The sequence below is a fragment of the Macaca mulatta genome, chromosome 11, assembly GCF_049350105.2.
Source record: "Macaca mulatta isolate MMU2019108-1 chromosome 11, T2T-MMU8v2.0, whole genome shotgun sequence".
Lineage (NCBI taxonomy): Eukaryota > Metazoa > Chordata > Mammalia > Primates > Cercopithecidae > Macaca > Macaca mulatta.
Window position 1 is genome coordinate 118970626 of NC_133416.1, and position 22143 is coordinate 118992768.

General features: G+C 49.6%; 1 protein-coding gene and 2 long non-coding RNA genes across 16 annotated transcripts in view; 2 read left to right on the top strand and 1 right to left on the bottom strand.

Annotated features, from left to right (window-relative positions):
* ALDH2 (aldehyde dehydrogenase 2 family member) overlaps positions 1-22143 on the top strand; it is a 39370-nt gene that overhangs the window by 610 nt on the left and 16617 nt on the right. For 3 of the 14 annotated variants that reach the window (XR_013401413.1, XM_077955213.1, XM_077955210.1), the window contains exons 2-7: positions 8216-8335; positions 15417-15521; positions 16646-16786; positions 19078-19157; positions 20991-21102; positions 21603-21731. Coding sequence is in view for 12 of the 14 variants with exons in the window: in XM_077955213.1 (XP_077811339.1) it covers positions 8216-8335; positions 15417-15521; positions 16646-16786; positions 19078-19157; positions 20991-21102; positions 21603-21731 (687 nt within the window). In the remaining 2 variants the exon portion in view is untranslated. Of the gene's footprint in view, positions 1-8215; positions 8336-15416; positions 15585-16543; positions 16822-18983; positions 19158-20990; positions 21103-21602; positions 21732-22143 lie in introns of all 14 variants that reach the window. The other 11 variants (XR_013401415.1, XM_002807992.4, XM_077955211.1 and 8 more) reach the window with 8 other exon arrangements.
* On the bottom strand, positions 653-20694 carry LOC144333103 (uncharacterized). Its single transcript, XR_013401461.1, has 4 exons — positions 20545-20694; positions 19410-20206; positions 2014-2480; positions 653-1688 (listed from the first exon to the last, which is right to left on the bottom strand). It is a non-coding gene; the product is annotated as an uncharacterized LOC144333103 (long non-coding RNA).
* On the top strand, positions 9592-14633 carry LOC144333081 (uncharacterized). Its single transcript, XR_013401433.1, has 2 exons — positions 9592-11147; positions 13654-14633. It is a non-coding gene; the product is annotated as an uncharacterized LOC144333081 (long non-coding RNA).

Below are 22143 nucleotides of genomic sequence, written 5' to 3' on the forward strand. Positions count from 1 at the left end.
GGCGAGGCCACGCCAGTGGGCGCTCGACTGCTTCCATCGCTGGGAGTGGGGAATCCTGGAGGACCTTAGGCCCCAGGGCGCCGACTCCAAGGGGTGTCCGCGGCTTGCAACGCCGGCTTCGACCAAACCAAGGAGGAGCTTTCCAGGATAAAACCGATTCCCGTGGTCCATTTATTGATTGCTCAATCAGTAATACTTTGGAATATTTTTTATTTTGATCTTTGAGTTTGGGCAAAGTTCTAGACTTCACAGAGGCCGAAACTGGTAATGAAAGAGTTTGTTTTGTTTGTGCCAGTGCATGTTGGCTGCTTTCTCTGACTTAAGTTTCTCCTATAAATGGTAAGGGGCTCAGAGGGTGAGGTTCACACAGGTCGTCATCAACCGGTCACTTCATAGTTAATCACAGCTCCTGTCCTCTCTGCACAGCCTTTGTGCCTGGCACTGTTCTAAGGGTCTACCTGTTTTGCAATTTAAGGTAATTCTTACAACAGCCTCAGTAGGTAGGGACTATAATTCTCCATTTTATAGATGAAGAGACTGAGTCACAGAGAGGTTTAGTGACTCACCTGAAGACCAAAGTCAGTGGCATAGTTGGGGTTCACAGCTGAACTTCCAGGAGTAAGCCCCTGACCAGAACATTCCATGGTATGTTGTGACTCTGGGTGGGAACAAAGGGAACACCGATCCTCTGGGACTGTTGCTGATTTGGGATGCTGTAGAGCTGACTCCTAGCCAGCTGCTTTCAACAGCACACCTGCTGGTCTGGCCCTGAGTGTGGCTGCAAATCTGGATATAGGTGATGGGTAAAGCCACATGCGTGTGATTTTAGGGGATGTTACAAAAGTCATTTGCAAGGGAATTTTTAAAAAGATAAAATAAAATGTCTTTTGTATAACACAAGCTAAAAAGGCAGCAGCTGTGGCTCCCTTGGCAGCCTGTGCAACTGAGGAGTTCATGCTTGGAAGACTTGAGCATCAAAAGATCTAGCAGAGGCCAGGAGCAGTAGCTCATGCCTGTAAATCCCAGCATTTTGGGGTGATCCCTTGAGCCTAGGACTTCGAGATCAGCCTGGGCAACCGCAAGACCCTGTCTCTAGTCTCTACTAAAAAAGTAAATTAGTCAGGTATGGTGGCACATGCCTATAGTCCCAGCTATATGGCAGGCTGAGGTGGGAGGATCCCTTGAGCCTAGGAGTTCGAGGCTGCAGTGAGCTATGATTGGGCCACTACACTTAGTCTGAGCAACAGAGCAAGACCCTGTCTCATAAACGTTCTCAAGGAACAGCCATCACACTAGGAACCCTTGTGGCCACAGGATCTGATTAAGATCTTTATCCTTCATCACATGCAGGTGAGGCAGCTGGGTCCAGAGGTGCACCCAGGCCTGTGGGTAACACTTCCTGTTCTCCAGATTTACTCTGTGGGTGTAGGCTGGAGGAGTGGAGCCAATTCCCGTGGTTGCTTTTCTTTATCAGACTTTTTGAGATCATTAAAGTAACACATGCCCACTGTATAAAATTGCAGAGGACTGACAACTCTCTGGACACAGTCGGCCAAGGTGGTTCATGCCTGTGATCCCAGCGCTTTGGGATGCCAAAGTGGGAAGATCGCTTGAGGTTAGATGTAAGGCTGCAGTGAGCTATGATTGTGCCACTGCACTCCAGCCTGGGCAATGGAGCAAGAACCCATCTCTTTTTTTTTTTTTTTTTTTTTTTTTTTTTTTTTTTTGAGACGGAGTCTCGCTCTGTCGCCCAGGCTGGAGTGCAGTGGCCGGATCTCAGCTCACTGCAAGCTCCGCCTCCCGGGTTTATGCCATTCTCCTGCCTCAGCCTCCCGAGTAGCTGGGACTACAGGCGCCTGCCACCTCGCCCGGCTAGTTTTTTTGTATTTTTAGTAGAGACGGGGTTTCACCATGTTAGCCAGGATGGTCTCGATCTCCTGACCTTGTGATCCGCCCGTCTCGGCCTCCCAAAGTGCTGGGATTACAGGCTTGAGCCACCGCGCCCGGCCGAACCCATCTCTTAAAAAAATAATAAGTAAATAAACCTCTCTGGATACCCCATTGTACTCCCTCCAAGAGCACTGTGAACAGGTGGGTGTGTCTCTTGTAGACATTTTTTCATTTACAAGTGCCTGCAGCGAGAGAGAGAGAGAATGCAAGCACACCAGAATTTTTTTTTTAGACATAAATGAGATGCAACCACTTATATTCTGAAGCTCCCCGTCTCACTGAACAATGTACCTGGGTTATCATTCTGAGTACGTTCAGATCTTATTTAACCCTTTCCAAGGACTACAGAGCATTCCACTTTGGCGGCACCATGCTGGAACTGGCCCTCTTAGAGCCCTCTGGGCTGTTTGCTGTGTGGCCTTGATGCCAACTCAGCAGGAAAGAGGGATGTTGTGTACAGCAGTGGACTCTGCACCTCAGCTGCCTCATCTGTAAAATGGGGTAAAATGGCTGGGTGCAGTGGCTCACACCTGTAATCCCAGAACTTTGGGAGGCTGAGGCGGGTGGATCACGAGGTTGGGAGTTCGAGACTAGCCTGGCCAATGTAGTGAAACCCTGTCTCTATTAAAAATACAAAAATTAACAGCGAGACTCCGTCTCAAAAAAAAAAAAAATACAAATATTAGCCAGGCATGGTGGCGCGCCTGTAATCCCAGCTACTTGGGAGGCTGAGGCAGGAGCATCACTTCAACTTGGGAGGCAGAGGTTGCAGTGAGCCGAGATCATGCTACTGCACTCCAGCCTGGGTGACAGAGCGAGACCCCGTTTCAAAAACAAAAGGGGATAAAATTCCATCTGCGTCACCGAGTTGCTGGGAAGACCAAATGGGGTGAGGCTTCATGGCCGCTGGTGCCTCCATATTGATTGCAGCCTTAAGCAGGAACTGGGATAATAGTGACGCTGTGAACTTGCAGTATCTTGGTGATCAAACTCCATTTGATATGGATGCTGTTATATTTGCAATTTGTTTCCTGAAGGGGTGAGCTAGGTTGTGGTAAAGTAGAATGGGAGTTTGGGGTGAATTAAAACTTGCATCTTTATTCTTACTCTCTCTTTCTATTTTTGTTTTTGTTTTGAGACAGGGTCTCTCACTGTTGCCCAGGCTGGAGTATAGTGATGCTCACTGCAGCCTCAACCTCCCAGGCTCAGTCAACAAGTTACCCTCCTACTTCAGCCTCCCAAGTAGCTGAGACTACAGGCATACCCTACCACACCTGATAATTTTTGTATTTTTCATTTTATTTTATTTTATTTTATTTTATTTATTTGAGACAGACTCTTGCTCTGTTGCTCACGCTGGAGTGCAGTGGTGTGATCTTGGCTCACTGCAACCTCCACCTCCTGGGTTCAAGTGATTCTCCTGCTTCACCCTCCTGAGTAGCTGGGATTACAGGTGCCCACCACCATGCCTGGGTAATTTTTTTGTGTTCTTTTTTTTTTTTTTTTTTTTTTTGAGGCGGAGTCTCGCTCTGTCGCCCAGGCTGGAGTGCAGTGGCGCGATCTCGGCTCACTGCAAGCTCCGCCTCCCGGGTTCCCGCCATTCTTCTGCCTCAGCCTCCCGAGTAGCTGGGACTACAGGCGCCGCCACCACGCCCAGCTAATTTTTTTGTATTTTTAGTGGAGACGGGGTTTCATTGTGTTAGCCAGGATGGTCTCGATCTCCTGACCTCGTGATCCGCCCGTCTCGGCCTCCCAAAGTGCTGGGATTACAGGCTTGAGCCACCGCGCCCGGCCTGTGTTCTTAGTAGAGATGGGGTTTCACCGTGTTGGCCAGGCTGGCTGGTCTTGAACTCCTGACCTCAGGTGATCCACCTGCCTTGGCCTCCCAAAGTGCTAGGATTAAGGCGTGAGCCACTGTGGCCAGCCTAATTTTTGTATTTTTTATAGAGATGGGGTTTCGCCATGTTGCCCAGGCTGGGTATTGAACGCCTAGGCTCAAGCAGTCTTCCCTCCTTGGCCTCCCAAAGTGCTGGGATGACAGGCGTGAAGCACTGAATTAAAGAGAGAACTGACAGAAAGGCAATTAAGGATGGATTTCCCAAGGCTAGGTGTGGTGGCTCACAGCTGTAATCCCAGCACTTTTGGAGGCCAAGGTGGGAAGATTGCCTAACCCCAGGAGTTCGAGACCAGCCTGGGCAACATAGCAAAACCCCATCGCTACAAAAACTTTAAAAAATTAGCTGGACGTGGTGGTGAGCGCCAGTAGTCCCAGCTACTTGGGAGGCTGAGGCAGGAGGATTGCTTGAGCCAAGCAGTTTGAGGCTTCAGTGAGCTTTGATCTTGCCACTGCAGTCCATCCTGGGCAACCCTGCAAGTCTACATAGGCACCGTGCAGAAATGTTCATTGCAACTTCTTTTATGTCAGTAAAAGCTTAGGAAATAAGCCAGCTTGAGCTCCATTGGGAAATAGACGAACACCTATGTTACAGTTATAGTAGGGAATAATCCTCTGCACGTAGCAGTTACAAATCATTGGCTGGACCTGTACAAATAATGTATCTCAAAAAGAATATGTCAAGGAGGAAAAATGTCCAGTACTCTACACCATATGAAACCATGAAAACTGTATAAAACAAAATTTTATATTGCACGTAGATAGACAGATCTCCATAAAAAATATGTAAGAATGTGCTGGAAGGAAAATTCTCCTTGGTGTGAGGATGGTTACTGCCTGAGTGGGCAAGACAGGATAGGGAACAGGCAGGACAGGATAAGGGTAGTAATGAACAGGGACTCTGGCTTCATTTAAATGTTTGATTTCTTTAAAAATTGAGCAGGCACAGTGGCTCACGCCTGTAATCTCAGCACTTTGAGAGGCTGAGGCCGGCAGATTGCTTGAGCACAGGAGTTCGAGACCAGCTTGGCCAACGTGGTGAAACCCCGTCTCTGCTAAAAATACAAAAATTAGCTAGGCATGGTGGCCCACGGTTGTAATCCCAGCTACTCGGGAGGCTGAGGCATGAGAATCACTTGAACCCGGGAGGCAGAGGTTGCAGTGAGCCGAGAGAGAGTGAGGCCTAGCAACAGAGTGAGACTCCATCTGAAAAAAAAAAAAACAACAACAAAAAGAAATAGATTTAGGCAGGCTGGGTGTGGTGGCTCATGCCTGTAATCCCAGCACTTTGGGAGGCCAAGGCGGGTGGATCACCTCAGGTCAGGAGTTCAAGACTAGCCTGACCAATATGTTGAAACCCTGTCTCTACAAAAAATACAAAAATTAGCCAGCATAGTGGCATGTGCCCGTAATCCTAGCTACCCCGGAGGCTGAGACAGGAGAAACGCTTGAACCCGGGAGGCAGAGATTGTGGTAAGCTAAGATCACACCATTGCACTCCAGCCTGGGAAACGAGTGAAACTCCCATTTCAAAAAGAGAAAAAAAAGAAATAGATTTAGGCAGCCCAGAGAGTCTGGGGGTGTCACTGGGCCCCACCTTGGTTACTTCTGCTTCTAATAACATGTTTTTTTTTTTTAGATGGAGTCTTGCTCTGTCGCGCAGGCTGGAGTGCAGTGATGCGATCTCGGCTCACTGCAAGCTCCGCCTGCTGGGTTCACGCCATTCTCCTGCCTCAGCCTCCTGAGTAGCTGGGACTACAGGCGTCTGCCACCACACCCGGCTAATTTTTTTGTATTTTTAGTAGAGACGGAGTTTCATCATGTTAGCCAGGATGGTCTCGATCTCCTGACCTCGTGATCCGCCCGCCTCAGCCTCCCAAAGTGGTGGGATTATAGGCATGAGCTACCACGCCCGGCCCATGTTTTTAATCAGAGAACACAAATGGGCATTCGGTACTTCCTGCCTGCCCAGAATCTGTAGGACACACTTGAGTTTCAGATGATGGGGCTATAATAATGTTTGTGTTCCTGAGGTCAAGTTGAGTTGAGAATGTACATGTTGTGGACATTGGGTATGTATCCCCTGCTCCAGTAATCATGATTATTCATCACCTATTTTCTTTCTTTTTTTTTTTTTTTTTGTTGGAGACGGAGTCTCGCTCTGTCGCCCAGGCTGGAATGCAGTGGCGCGATCTCCGCTCACTACAAGCTCCGCCACCTCCTGGGTTCACGCCATTCTCCTGCCTCAGCCTAACTAGAAGCTGGGACTTCAGGCGCCCACCACCACGCCCGGCTAATTTTTTTGTATTTTTAGTAGAGACTGGGTTTCACCGTGTTCGCCAGGATGGTCTTGATCTCCTGACCTCGTGATCCACCTGCCTCGGCCTCCCAAAGTGCTGGGATTACAGGCATGAGCCACCGCGCCCGGCCTCATCACTTATTTTCTATCAGGCCCTCTACTGAGGACTTCTACCTGCATTTCACCCTTCATCCTTCCTGCAACTCTATAAGCCATATGTCTTATATGCTGTCCCATCTTGCAGGTGAGGAAACTGAGGCTCAGGGAGGTCAAGTTCACATTAAGTATAACTAAGGGCATGCTGTGTGAAGGTTGGGCAGGGCAGAATTTGAAGCCCACTTTCAAACTTAAAACTTAGTGTGAACTTGACCTCACTAACTGATGATCAGACCATAAGAATGTATTAATAAACATTTAAGGGACAATTGAACAGAATTTTAAAATCAGGGGGAGCCATGTTTGTATTGTTCACTTTTGCATTCCTGGCACCTAGCACCTTGGCATAGGATCACTGTTGGGTAAATATTTATTCAATAATGAGTGGTTGCCATTTATGAAACCATGTATACCGTTTTGTGCTCCAGAAGTGAGGTAAAGGGTTGCTTAATGGGAACCCAGAATTTCTACTCAAAAGTGCCTTATTGCAAAGTATTTGGTAATTTAAAAGAGTGGGAATGTGGGGACGCATAGGGAGTGGTGAAATTGGCCTAGGGACAGTCCATTGCAGCAAGATAGAGGTTGCCAAACTGTAAGCAGAACGACAAGTTGAAACCGCGCCTGTCTGGCAAACAGTCCAGAGTAGAATCGAACCTCCCATCTTTGAAGTGGTGAAAAAAGGCCCTGGGGTGGAGGAGTGGGGCGGAGGGCTGGCGTCGGTTAGTCTTTGTTCAGAAGCATCACGAGCAAGCCTGGGGAGATGGCTGCCCCTCACCTTGATCCCGAACTAACCTGGGGTTCTGGATGATGTGTGGGGAAGAGGAAATGTATGTGGCATTCCATGTTTGTCTTGGACTTTACTCCCTGGGATCTTGTAATACAAGCAATGGCATCTGCTTTCCATCAGACTTAATTACCTAACCGCAGATTAGCAAGTGAAAGAGCACATGCCATTGGATCCCAGGCTGCAAAACCCCGCCATTAGCTTGTACACTCTGGGAAAATAAGGTGTTCCAGGGATGGGGATTTCCTAGGTAACATGCCCAGTTCTTTCATGCTTCAAAGATTGAACTGAAATCTTTCTAGAATGTGTCCTACCTCCTTAAATCAGAACTAATGAACACAGTTTAGCCTTTCATTGGAGACCCTGGGCATATGATAACCACCCGTTGTCTTGAGGTCTGGGGGGTGGTGGCCGGAATTTCATTCTCTCCTGGCCTTGGTCTGGCCTCCGCCCCCAAGGTCCAGCTGTCCTGCTCTGGGTACTGACCCTGACCCAACTTCTGAGCCCCTCGGCCACCACCATCACCACTAAGTCTTTGCCTGGCATGGAGAACAAGATATCGAAGGTGAAGAGGGATCCTGTTACCCTCTAACTCAGTAGTTCTGATTTCTACACAGTAATCTGCCCCACGTTTGCAAAAACGCATGGGAAAGGATTCGCCACAGCTGTTGCTGGAATGATGATCACTTGCCCTGAAAGTGCATTTGTAGGAAATCGTTAAATAAACCATGGCCTGACCGTGTTGAGGAATGCTGTGTGGCTTAACATGAGGCAGAGCTGCCTGTGGAATAATGTCCAAGAGAAACTAACTGAGAAAAACGAGTTAGCAAATAGCTAGTCTATTACCCCCACTTAGAAAGGACACGGCAGTGTCCCGGTTCCCCGGTCTCCTGGGTCCTCCCAGCACCAAGTGCAGATCCTGGCACACAGTGGGTGGAATTGCAAGCCCCCCCCCACCCCCTCTCCCCTCACCTACACCCTGCAGCCATATCAGCCCATTCTGTTTCTCCTGTCCCCAGGCTCTTGCTAGCAGTCACCCTTCAGGTCCCCTCTTAGCGCACCGTCTGACCCCTCAGCTGGCCACTTCTCACTTGCTTGGTTTTGCTTGTTTACCGCGCCCTCTCCTCACCAGGACTTCAGCTCCCAGAAGCCAGGACTTGGCTGTTGGACTTCCAGTGCTGGAGTGGCCAGGGCTGTCAGTGAAAGCTTATGGAATGCGTGGGTGAATGAATCTCAACTTTTACAAAACAAAGTGAGATGTATTTATTAAAATATGTAGGAATTAGAGTATTTTGATAGAAAATCTTTATGTTTTGCCAACAGTCTAGATTGAAAGTGTCAACTCCAGACATCACTCTGCTTCTAGAAACTATAAAGAGGAAGTGGGAGCTAGGACACCCCCACCCCGCTCAAGAGTGTTATGTGTGTTATGTAAGTCGAGCTTCGGGTTTTGGGTCAGGAGGTTATAAAGCATCCACCCCGCCCAAGAGTGTACGGGTTAAGTGCGTTATGTAAGTCGAGTTTTGGGTTTCGGGTCAGGAGGTTATAGAGCATTTGGCCCAGAGTCTGCCCTGGTGTTTATTCAGGAGAGCTGCTCCTCACTTGAAGCAAAACTTTGGCAGAGACTCAGTGTGAGAACAGTTCCTACCCAGCCCCCCACCGGGGAGGGAGGCCACTGAGTCTGGCCCTAGGAGAAGGGAAATGGGAAATGTAAACCAGAGGATGTGTCCAAGGTCCTACTCAGCAGACCCAGGTTTATCTTATCAGTGGAGAAGGGAGAGTGGGTTGTTGAAAGTGCAGCCTGATTCAAGGGTGAAGGGTGACTGAGAACATTCTGGGCTTTGAAAGGCAAACATGCCGGGGAGTGGTCTTTCCAGGATCCTAATCTAAATCAGAGGGGCCAGCCCAGCGAGGAAGGGGTGGGGCTGGTGGGGCTTTAGCCAGACTGGCCCACCTCTCCCCTTCCTACTTCCCGATCTTTGCAAAATAGAGTTTAAAATCCAGGACAATGTAGTAAGCTTTGGTGCAGGGAACAACATAAAGAGTATAGACCTGGCCCTCGCTCCTAAGAATCTTTAGGCTATGACAGCTGCAAGATCTAGAACACTGCAGGACCCCCTGCGGGCAAGGTCCTAGCTTAGGAACTGTACACCCATTCATGCATTTAACCTTCACATCCGGCCGCCGGAAGTATTCGGTGAGGCATCTGGGAAGTGAAGGGATTTGCGCAGGGTCAAATCTGTGAGGGATGGAGCCAGAATTCAAACCCAGGCTGGGCACGGTGGCTCACGGCTGTAATCCCAGCACTTTGGGGGTCCGAGACAGGAGGATCACTTGAGCACTTAGGACCAGCCTGGCCAACATGGTGAAAGCCCATCTCTACAAAAAGTACAAAAAAATCCCGCCTTTATTTAAGAAAAAAAAAATTCAAACCCAGATCTGTTTGGCTTTGAGGTTGGTGCTTTTTACAACATGCAGAATTTAAAAAAAAAAATTTTTTTTTTGAGACTCTGTTGTCCAGGCTGGAGTACAGTGGTGCCATCTTGGCTCACTGCAACCTCCATCTCCCAGGTTCAAGCCGTTCTCCTGCCTCAGCCTCTCTAGTAGCTGGGATTACAGGCAAGTAACACCATGCCCAGCTAATTTTTGTATTTTTAGTAGAGACGGGGTTTCACCATGTTGTCCAGGCTGGTCCCGAACTCCTGACCTTAAATGATCCACCTGCCTTGGCCTCCCAAAGTGCTAGGATTACAGGGATGAGCCATTGTGCCTGGCTCAGAATCAAAATTTGAAATCAACCTGTGTTGAATCAGTAAGTAAACCATAAAGATGGAGATTCGGGAATCAGAATTCCAGCCTCCTTGAAGGCAGACCTGGGCTGTGGCTGGAGGTTGGAGTTGGAAGAACTGAGGAAAGAGCATAGGCCTTGGAGTCCCAAAGACCTGCCTTCAAATCCTGTCTCTGCCTTTGCTGCTGTGTGACCTAGAGCCAAGTGGTTGGACTCTTCTGTGCCCAGCATCCTCTGCTGTGAAGTGGAGAGGATGAAGTTCACCTCCTAGGTTTGCTATGAGGTTTAAGTGGGAACAATCCAAGTATACAGAACCGCTGGTGCGGGGCTACTGCTTGAGGAGTAGCTAGTGAATGTTAGCCGTGTCCATGACACACAGAGGGCCAAGTGGACTTCCTCCCTCGGTAGGGGAGGAAGGAGAAGCTTGGGGACAGTACAAGGCCAACCAGACCTACTTCCACCCAGCCCAGCCTGGTGCTTCTCTGTACTCTCCTAATCCTGCTGACCCAAGTACTTTGCTGTGAGGCAGTTGCGTGTGAGGCGTGAACCCTGAGCCTATGCTGCAGGGGGAAGAAAAGAAGGACACTCACCCAACAGCTGCAGGCTGCCTGCCCGCCCCCCACGCCCGTGAGCCCCCTTCTTCCAGCAGGCAGCCCCGGGAACTCCCTTCTCCTCCACAGGCACCCAGAGGAGGAGCTGACTCTCAGTCGGGGAGCGAACAGGGCCTGCTGCCCAGGCACGGCATAGTTCAACTCGAACTTAGGTTTGGCAGTCTCCTGACTTTGAACCTGAGCTCTTTATTGCCACGCCTGTCCCCACACTGGAAACGACCCAGCCTTCCTGTGGAAAGAAAGAAGGGTGCCATTTCCCTAAAGATTAATGATTGACCAACTAATATGAAACTACACAAGCATGCCTCCAGAACCCCGGTTAATGTTTACCCGTGTTCTTCTCCGGTGCCAGAGCCTTTCCTGTGGGTGCGCAGCTTCGGATTCCACCATAGAGATTTTGCGGAACAAATTTAGCCTGGGAAGGTGATTCCTGCTAGACCCTTACCTGAGCGACTCCTTCCTGGGGCACTCTGTTACCACCCTGCCACCGTCACGGCGTTGGGCATTTACTCCATGCTTGGCACAGAGACTTCAGACCCTCACACGGCTTTATAAAGGGGGATCTAGGGTGATTCCCACCCTACAGATGAGGAAACAAAGACACAGGGGTGAGGTCCTTGTCCCATGTGACAAAATCAGGAGCAAAAGAGCCCATATTCAGCCAGGTGCGGTGGCTCATGCCTGTAATCCCAGCACTTTGGGAGGCCGAGGCTGGTGGATCGCCTGAGGTCAGGAGTTCGAGACCAGCCTGGTCAGCATTGTGAAACTCCGTCTCTACTAGAAATAAAAAAATTAGCCGGGCATGGTAGCAGGCACCTGTAATCCCAGCTACTCAGGAGGCTGAGGCAGGAGAATCACTTGAACCTGAGAGGCAGAGGTTGCAGTGAGCCGGGATCGCGCCACTGCACTCCAGCCTAGGGGACAACGCCAGACTTTGTCTTAAAAAAAAAAAAAAAAATCCCCTTACGCCTGTAATCCCAGCACTTTGGGAGGCCAAGACAGGCAGATCACGAGGTCAGGAGATTGAGACCATCCTGGCTAACACGGTGAAACCCCGTCTCTACTAAAAATACAGAAAAATTATCCGGGCGTGGTGGCAGGCACCTGTAATCCCAGCTACTCGGGAGGCTGAGGCAGGAGAGTAGTGTGAACCTGGGAGGCATAGCTTGCCGTTAGCTTAGATTGCGCCGCCACTGCACTCCAGCCTGGGTGACAGAGCGAGACTCCATTTCAGGAAAAAAATTTAAAAGCCCATATTTGTCCAGATTCTTTTTTTTTTTTTTTTTTTTTTTGAGACGGAGTCTCGCTCTGTCCCCCTTGCTGGAGTGCAGTGGCCGGATCTCAGCTCACTGCAAGCTCCGCCTCCCGGGTTCAGGCCATTCTCCTGCCTCAGCCTCCCGAGTAGCTGGGACTACAGGCGCCCGCCACCTCGCCCGGCTAGTTTTTTTGTATTTTTTAGTAGAGACGGGGTTTCACTGTGTTAGCCAGGATGGTCTCGATTTCCTGACCTCGTGATCCACCCGTCTCGGCCTCCCAAAGTGCTGGGATTACAGGCTTGAGCCACCGCGCCCGGCCTCGTTTTTTTTTTTTTTTTTTTTTTTTTTTGAGACGGAGTCTCGCTCTGTCGCCCAGGCTGGAGTGCAGTGGCGCAATCTCGGCTCACTGCAAGCTCCACCTCCCGGGTTCACGCCATTCTTCTGCCTCAGCCTCCCAAGTAGCTGGGACTACAGGCGCCCGCCCCTGCGCCCGGCTAATTTTTTCTATTTTTAGTAGAGACGGGGTTTCACCATGGTCTCTATCTCCTGACCTTGTGATCCGCCCACCTCAGCCTCCCAAAGTGCTGGGATTACAGGCGTGAGCCACCACGCCCGGCCTCTTTTTTTTTTTTTAAGAGTCTTTTTCTGTCACCCAGGCTGGGGTGCAGTGTTGCAATCACGGCTCACTGCAGCCTCAACCTCCCAGGCTCAAGTGGTCCTCCCACCTCAGCCTCCTGAGTAGCTGGGACTATAGGCATGCAACCATGCCTGGCTAATTTTCCATTTTTTGCGGAGAGAGGGTCTCACTATGTTACCCATGTTGTTTTCGAACTCCTGAGCTCAAGCAATCCTCCTGCCTTGGCCTCCCAAAGTGTTGGGATTACAGGCGTGAGCCACTGCGCCCAGCCACCCAGATTCTTGTCTTGAACCTCTGCTCCTTTTTGTGTTTTCTTTTTTGAGACAGGGTCTTGCTCTGTCACCCAGGCTGGAGGCAGTGGTGTGATCATGGCTCACTGCAGCCTCAACCTCCCAGCCTCAAGCAAGTGATCCTTCCATCTCAGCCTCCTAAGTAGCTGGGACTACAGGCGCATGCTACCACACTTGGCTAATTTTTCATTTTTTGTGGAGATGGAGGTCTCACTATGTTACTCAGGTTGGTCTCAAATTCCTGAGCTCAAGCAATTCTCACACCTTGGCCTCCAAAAGTGCTGGGACTACAGGTATGAGCCCCTGTGCCAGGCCAAATGTCTGCTTTTGACCAATGAGCCTGGCCACCCCTCCCCAGCCCTGTTGTGAGCCTCGCTCCAGGCTTTGCTTGGCAGCTCGGTATTCTTTATGGTCCGAGACTCTGGCCCAGAGTGACCATGGGTGTCTCACTGGAGTTCTAGGCCAGGGCCAGAACATGCAGGGATGCTGGGGCCAAAGGGTCCCCCAAGGAAGGCAGGCAGAGAGGCAGATGTCTTTGCCTTCATGTCACCTGTAGCCTTTGCCCCAACACTGGTAAGGTGACCATGGACTCTGCCAGGATACTTGTTTACCAAGCCCGAAGGGGACAGCTTTCTGGGAGATGTCTTCTCTGTACTCCCCAAGACCATCCCCCAGTGCTTGGAAAGCAGAGGGTGAACTCTGGCACTTTATTTATGTATTTATTTTTATTTTTGTTTTTTGAGACAGAGTTTCACTCTTGTTGCCGAGGCTGGAGTGCAATGGTGTGATCTTGGCTCACTGCAACCTCCACCTCCCAGGTTCACGCGATTCTCCTACCTCAGCCTCCCGAGTAGCTGGGACTACAGGCACCTGCCACCACGCCTGGATAATTTTTTGTATTTTTAGTAGAGATGGGATTTCACCGGGTTGGCCAGACTCATCTCAAACTCCGGACCTAAGGTGATCCACCCACCCCAGCCTCCCAAAGTGCTGGGATCATAGACATTAGCACCGTGCGCAGCCTTGTATTTTAACAGGTGACTGGGTAATAGGTAAAGACCCTTCCTCTGAGCAAATGGAGGGGCTTTAGCTCTCTGACACTGGCCTCATGAGGAAGGCAGTCTTTCCTCCAGATGTAGCTTGGTTGGGTGATGGCCTGGTCTGAATTACATTATAGAGGCAGAACTGAGGGCGTCTTGGGACCCGCCCTCCTCCCTGACCCTGTTTTTTATCACTTCCTTTCTGGTTCACCAGTAACTCTGGCCACCTTTGCTTTTTCTCAAATCTACCAGACTTATTCCTGCCCTGGGGCCTTTGCACTTGTTATGCCACAGCCCGGACTGCTGGTCCTCCGGCTCTTCCTGTGGACCCCTCCTTTTCATCATTCAGGACTCGGTCAAATGTCTGCTCCTCAGGGCGGCCTGCCCCTACCACCACTGCTGGAGTTCTCTACCCCCCACCTTAGTCACCTTCTCTGGATCCTGTTCTTCCCTTTGCCTTCATCTGTACAGTCTGAGGTGGTCTTCTGTGTTTGATTGCCTCTTTATTTTCTGGGCACCATGAGAGCATGGTCTTTGTTAGCTTTTGGCTCTACTGTGTCCTCAGCCCTAGAATTGTGTCTGGCCCATCGCAGGTGTTCATTAAGTATTTGCTGAGTGAGTGAAAGAATAATCTAAGGCTGGGCGTGGTGACTCACCCCTGCTATCCCAGGACCTTGGGAGGCTGAGGAGGGAGTATCACTTGAGTCCAGCCTGGGGAACATAGAGGGACCTCATCTCTACAAGAAATACAAAAATTAGCCAGGCATAGTGGCATGTGCCTCTGATCCCAGCTACTCAGGAGGCTGAGGCAAGAGGATCGCTTGAGCTTGGGAGGAAGAGGCTACAGGGAGCCGTGATCGTACCACTGTACTCCAGCCTGGGCAACAGAGTGAGACCCTGTCTCAAAAAAAAAAAAAACCAATAAAAAGAATAATCTAATTTAGTTCTCACAATGAATTTGTGTGGGAGTGAAGGTGTTTGCAAATTGTTTGCCATTCCTTCTAGGAAGAAGGGGAGGCTTTCTCCTCAACCTGGGTCTCTGGACTGAGCCTGTGACTCACTTTGACCAACCGAATTTGGTGGCAGAAATGAGGCCAGGTGACTTCTGAAGCTAGATCTTAGGAAGCCGTTCAGCTTCCACCTGGGTCTCTAGGAACACTGTCTCAGGGGAAGCCAGCTGCCATGTGGGAAGTTGGACTAGCTTGAGCCAGCCATGCGGTCAGGAAGCCCAAGCAGCCACGTGGTGCCAGAGCAGAGCAGTGGGTGCAGAAGCCATCTTGCACATCCAGCCTCAGAGTTGGATAACTATGGCCCCAGCTGCCCTCACACTGTAGCCACACAAGGGAACTCTAACCAGATGAGCCCAACCAGGGGACCCTACTGTGGGAGATAAGAAATCACTTTAAGCCACCAAGTTTTAGGGTGCTGTGTTACACAGCAATGGATAACTAGAACAAGTAGGAACATTCTCTTCATTTTTTCAAAGAAACCAAGGCACTGAAAAGTCAAATGACTCCAAATCACTTGGCAGAGTGGGCATTCTGGCCTAGACTGTCTGCAAGGCCTGTGCTTTTCATTTCTAGGCTACACCACTCTGAAATTAATTCATATTTGCTGCTGCTTGTTTTGTTTTTTGTTTTACCCTTACAATACTGGTAGTCAGTATTAGGTTGAGAGCTGGTCCTGAGAACTTCTTTCCTTCTCACTGCAGATCTTCATAAACAATGAATGGCACAATGCCGTCAGCAGGAAAACATTCCCCACAGTCAATCCGTCCACTGGAGAGGTCATCTGCCAGGTAGCTGAAGGGGACAAGGTGAGAACTGGTGACTTACCTTGGGGGAGGGATGGATTCGTTTTCTATTTTGTATGTTTTTGTGTGCTGAAAGCTTCACTATTTATGTGTATTACTTTCACAAGTAACAGATACCAATGAAAAATTCCAAGTAAATTAATCAATAGAAACTTCCCTGCAGACAACGGTGTTAATTCACTGAGTGCAGAACTACAGACTTGAAAGTGAACTTGGCAAATATCTAATACAGTGTCTCCTTTCCAGACCTGGAAGTTGAAGGTCAGAGATGGAAACCTTGTTGGGTAGAATTAGGGTCTCCTAAGATGTAGCTCCTGTGGAGGTTTGAATTATATAGACTGTAGGAACCAATAGAAACTGATAATATTATGTTTACAATTTTTAAATTAGACTCTTAGTAAAAATATTTTGTGTTTTTGGCCGGGCACGGTGGCTCAGGCCTGTAATCCCAGCACTTTGGGAGGCTGAGGTGGGAGGATCACTTGAGCCCAGCAATTTGAGACCAGCCCGGGGAAACATAGATACCATCTCTAAAGTAAACAAAGAAACAAATAAATAATTTAAAAATAAGAAAATACAGGCCGGGCGCAGTGGCTCACACCTGTCCCAGCACTTTGGGAGGCTGAGGCAGGTGGATCATGAGGTCAGGAGTTTGAGACCAGCCTGACCAACATGGTGAAACCCTGTCTCTACTAAAAATATAAAAATTAGCTGGGCGCGGTGGCGTCTGCCTGTAATGCCAGCTACTCAGGAGGCTGAGTTAGGCGAATTGCTTGAACCCGGGAGGCGGAGGTTGCAGTGAGCCGAAATTGTGCCACTACACTCTAGCCTGGGTGACAGAGCGAGACTTCATCTCAAAAAAAAAAAAAGAAAGAAAATACAGAAGTTGTCCGGATTCTCATTCCCACCAGGACTTCATGAAAGGAGGGGAAGGTTGTGTTATTCAACCCCGTTGCTGAAGTCTGGTGCTGGTCAGGGCTCTGCCGGGCTAGGAACATTGTTTACGGGGCAGGTTTTCTATGCAGCGATGTGCTGATGACCCTCTGGATGTGTTTGTATTCGGAGTTGGTTGTTACTGAGAAGGCCTGAGTTTTCCAGGAAGGCTTGAGTTTTCCTGTGTTTTCCAGGAAGATGTGGACAAGGCAGTGAAGGCCGCCCGGGCCGCCTTCCAGCTGGGCTCACCTTGGCGTCGCATGGACGCGTCACACAGGGGCCGGCTGCTGAACCGGCTGGCTGATCTGATCGAGCGGGACCGGACCTACCTGGCGGTGAGTCCTCAGCCCTTCTCCCCCTCAGATCCCACGTGGCGAATGCGCTCGCAGCATCCTGTGAACAGCCAGGAACCAAGCATCCTGTGAACAGCCAGGGGCCACACATCGGACATGGGACTGATGGGAGTGGCGTAGGATGGACACCTTTGGGGGGCACCTCTGTACTAAGCAGAGGAGGCTTTCAGTGTCTCCTTTGTTTTTTTGTTTTGTTTTGCTTTTTTGAGATGGAGTCTCGCTTTGTCTCCTAGGCTGGAGTGCAGTGGCGACATCTTGGCTCACTGCAACCTCCACCTCCTGGGTTCAAGTGATTCTTCTGCCTCAGCCTCCAAAGTAGCTGGGATTACAGGCACAAGACACCACGCCCAGCTAATTTGTGTATTTTTAGTAGAGATAGGGTTTCACCATGTTGGCCAGGCTGGTTTCCAACTCCTGGGCTCAAGTGATCCACCTGCCTCAGCCTCCCAAAGTGCTGGGATTACAGGTGTGAACCACTACACCCGGCCTTAGTGTCTCCTTTGATGTGGTGGGTTTGGCTAAGCAAGAAGGATCTAGGGGAGGGAAGAGGAGCTGTGTCAGGGAGGCCTTCCCAGGAGAGAGACCCCTGGGAATGGACACCTCTCCCTGGGCTCCTCCATGATGGGCATTCTCCCTGGCTGCAAGAAGAGAAGAAACCAGGAGGCAATCTCCTCCCAGCCACAATTGATTCTGCACACAGAAGCCAGAGCGAACCTTCCAGAAGGCAGATTATACGTGGCACTCTGCTCTTATGCCCTGCATGGCATGCGGTGTCCTTAGGATAAAACCCTCAACATGGTCTGTAAGACCCAGCCTTCAACATGGCGAGATCCTGTCTCTACAAAAAGTTAAAAAACTAGCTGGGTATGGTGGCATATGCCTGTAGTCCTAGCTACTTGGGAGGCTGAGGCAGGAGAATTGCTTGAGCCCAGGAGTTCCAGGCTGCAGTGAGCTTTGGTAGCACCATTGCACTTTAGCCTGGGCAACAGATTGAGATCCTGTCTCAAAGAAAAAAAAAAATGGGCCTGGCGTGGTGGCTTAAGCCTGTAATCCCAGCACTTTGGGAGGCCGAGATGGGTGGATTACGAGGTCAGGAGATTGAGACCATCCTGGCTAACACGGTGAAACCCCGTCTCTACTAAAAAATACAAAAAACTAGCTGGGCGAGGTGGCGGGTGCCTGTAGTCCCAGCTACTCGGGAGGCTGAGGCAGGAGATTGGCGTGAACCGGGGAGGCGGAGCTTGCAGTGAGCCGAGATCCGGCCACTGCACTCCAGCCTGGGCGACAGAGCGAGACTCCATCTCAAAAAGAAAAAAAAAATGACCCAACCTGTTCTAGTTCCATCATCTGAGTCATGCTGCACTGCAGTCCTCATATTCCCATGTGCTCCCGAGCCTGGGCTGCCATGCTTGATGGCTAAGCCTCTTTGAGCATCAGCACTTGCAGCTGCCTGGGATGCTCTTTGCCCTGCTGCCATCCGTACCATCCCCTTTGCCCAGTTGCCCCTACATATCATTCAGGTTCTAGCCTAAAGGGCTTATCTCTAGCTGATATTTCTGGACAGGGCTGGGCAGCCTGGCTCCCTGCTTTCTACTTTTTAGCACTCTTTTTTTCTTTTTTTTTGAGATGGAGTCTCACTCTTCACCCAGGCTGGAGTGCAGTGGCACAATCTCGGCTCACTGCAACCTCTACCTCCCGAGTTCAAGCAATTCTCCTGCCTCAGCCTCCCAGTAGCTGGGATTACAGGTGTGCACCACCATGCCCAGCTAATTTTGTATTTTCGATAAAGTCAGGATTTCACTGTGTTGGCCAGGCTGGTCTTGAACACCTGACCTCAGGTGATTGACCCACCTTGGCCTCCCAAAGTGCTGGGATTATAGGTGCGAGTCACTGTGTCCGTCCTTTAGCACTGTTAACACATGTGACTGAGGACTTGTGTCATTATGCACAGTCTCTTTGCTCTGTGAGCTCCACTCTGGTCTCTATCTCAGCACCGGGATATGGCAGAGAGCAGAAGCTAAAAGAGTGTGTTATGTGAAATCACTGAGTGAGAAGTCAGTGCCTCATCCTGCCTGGCCCCCTTCCTCCTCCCTGCCTTTGGAGAGACCATGGCAATAGTCCAGAGATGCCAGTGACATTTGGCAGCACAAAAGGGACTCTCACCCTGGGCTTGCACCAGCCCTTCTCAGTCCCAGCCTTGGCTCCCTCTGTCAGCCCTTTATTTTCCTCTCATTCCTGCACTCACGTCTCTGCTGACCTTGTTTTCTTCTCAGGCCTTGGAGACTCTGGACAATGGCAAACCCTATGTCACCTCCTACCTGGTGGATTTGGACATGGTCCTCAAATGTCTCCGGTACGGGCTCAGCTTTCCTATTCTTTGTTCTGGCAGGGGAAAAGGGGAGGCAACATTGTTAGGAGGTAAAAATTAAATTACAAAAATTCAAAAGGGGCAGGGTGCGGTATCTCATGCCTATAATCCCGGCACTTTGGGAGGCTGAGCCAGGCGGATTACATGAGGTCAAGAGTTTGAGACCAGCCTGGCCAACATGATGAAACCCCATCTCTACTAAAAATACAAAAATTAGCTGGGCATGGTGGTGCACACCTGTAATACCAGCTACTCAGGAGGCTGAGGTAGAAGAATCTCTTGATCCCTGGAAGTGGAGGTCACAGTGAGCCAAGATCATGCCACTGCACACCAGCCTAGGTGACAGAGTGAGACTGTGTCTCAAAAACAAAAACAAAAATGAAAAACAAATAAATTACAAAAATCCAAAAGGATCACAGCTGTGAGAGAAGCCTACTCCATTTAGACTCCAGCTCGTGGGAAAATCCTTCAATATCACAAATTGTGACTTAGTCATAAATGCTTTCTTTTGTTCTTGAGTCACTTTTGGTACTTTCTCTGTTACTTGGAACTTGTCCATTTTATTGAGGTTATCTAATTTGTTGGTGTACAATTGTTCACAGTATTCTTATAATCCTTTTTATCTCTGTAAGATGTTGTAGTGATGTCTCCATTTTCAGTTTTACTTATTTGGGTCTTCTCTCTGTTTCTTAGCCTAGCTACAGGTTTGTCCATTTTGTGAATGTTTTCAAAGAACCAAACTTTTGGTTTTGTTGATTTTATTGTTTTTCTATTCAAGAAAATACTCTCTTTTGTCTATCTCTGTTTCAGTATTTATTGTTTCCTTCCTTTTACTAGCTCTGGGTTTAGTTTAATCAAAAATGTTTTATTGATTGATTATTATTTTTTTTGAGACGGAGTCTCGCTCTGTCGCCCAGGCTGGAGTGCAGTGGCACAATCTCAGCTCACTGAAACTTCCGCCTCCCGGGTTCAAGCGATTCTCTGCCTCAGCCTCCGGAGGTGCTGGGATTACAGGAGCCTGCCACCACGCCCAGCTAATTTTTTGTATTTTTCATAGACACGGGGGTTTCACCACCTTGGCCAGGCTGGTCTCGAGCTCCTGACCTCATGATCTGCTCACCTTGGCCTCCCTAAGTGCTGGGAATACAGGTGTAAGCCACCGTGCCTGGCAATACCCTGTTTCTTAAAAAAAAGAAAGAAGGTCGGGGATGGTGACTCACACCTGTAATCCCAGCACTTTGGGAGGCCGAGGTGGTTGGATCATGAGGTCAGGAGTTTGAGACCAGCCTGGCCAAGGTGGTGAAGCCCCATCTCTACTAAAAATACAAAAAATTAGCCAGGCATGGTGGCGGGCACCTATAATCCCAGCTACACGGGAGGCTGAGGTAGAGAATCTCTTGAACCCACGAGGCGGAGTTTGCAAAGGTTGCAGTGAGCCGAGATCGCACCACTGCACTCCAGCCTGGGTAAAAGAACGAGACTCCTTCTCCAAAAAAAAAAAAAAAAAAAAAGAAGAAAGAAAAAAATTCTAATTCCTGGACATGAGCCCCAGTGAGTGGGATTGAGTATATTGGAAGTAGACTCTTGGGATCTGGTTTTTTTTACAAGAACCCCAGGTGATTCTGAGGCTTAGGGGTTAGCTACCTAGAGTAGATTATCATGACCTTAGCAGTCACTTGTCTTTCTCTGAATAAGCCAAAAGCAAGGGCAGTTATCAGAAAGACTCAGCTGGACCAGTTTGAGTCTTCTCTTTCTGCCAGGGTTTGCAGGGATCCCTGACAATCATTGATTAGATCTTGAATGTTTCTTTTTTTAAAGGTATTATGCCGGCTGGGCTGATAAGTACCACGGGAAAACCATTCCCATTGACGGAGACTTCTTCAGCTACACCCGCCATGAACCTGTGGGGGTGTGCGGGCAGATCATTCCGGTGAGTCCAGCCTCCCTGGAGTTTCTTCAGGGTGCCCTGAGATTTGGCAGTCTTCCAGGCTCTTTGCAGAGGTTCTGGGGGTGGCGTTGGAAGGCAGCCTGGGTGGCAGGTAAGAAGATGGGCTCTGACAAAGCCAATCCGGTTTGAGTCTGAGCCCTGCCACTCGTGAATTCTGTAACCTTGGGCAAGTCACTTATCCCCCAAGCCTCAGTTTCCCCATCTGAAAAGTGGAAATGAACATAGTGCCTGTCTTAGGGAGGTAATTAGGGCTTAGCATGGTGTCATGGATGTAAAAGCACAAATAAGTATGAGTCTCTTTCATCCTCATGCACCACCTGCCTTGTCCATCCATCTTAAAACCACGATGGACGGAGTTAGGGGAGGATACACAGGGTGCAGAGAACTCAGCGCTGCTTCTGTCCTCTGGGGGTGCCACTTTCCGCTACCCAGTGTAGTTCTGAGGAAGCTTGGATTTCGAGGGCTGCTGCTGTTTGTTGCAGTGGAATTTCCCGCTCCTGATGCAAGCATGGAAGCTGGGCCCAGCCTTGGCGACTGGAAACGTGGTTGTGATGAAGGTAGCTGAGCAGACACCCCTCACTGCCCTCTATGTGGCCAACCTGATCAAGGAGGTACGTGGCTTGTCCCGGTCTTAACCTCTAAATGCCCTTGTTGAGGCTTGTTCTAAAGAGTTCTGAGGAGGGTCTCAGGGGTCCCTAAACAGGGAGGTGTGTTTTTGGAGCCCTCATCATCATGTGAACCAGAGTGGCTCCCTCTTACCTCTTTTCCACATTGGACTTCACTCAAGATCCCCTTTGAAGAATTAAAAATATTGCTCCAGGCCAGGCTTGGTGGCTCACACTTGTAATCCCAGCACTTTGGGAGGCCAAGGCAGAGGATTGCTTGAGCCCAGGAGTTTGAGACCAGCCTGGGCAACATAGCAAGACCCAGTCTCTACAAAAAATTAAAAATCAGCTGGGTGTGGTAGCATGCACCTGTAGTCCCAACTACTTGGGAGGTTAAGGCAGGAGGATCACTTGAGCC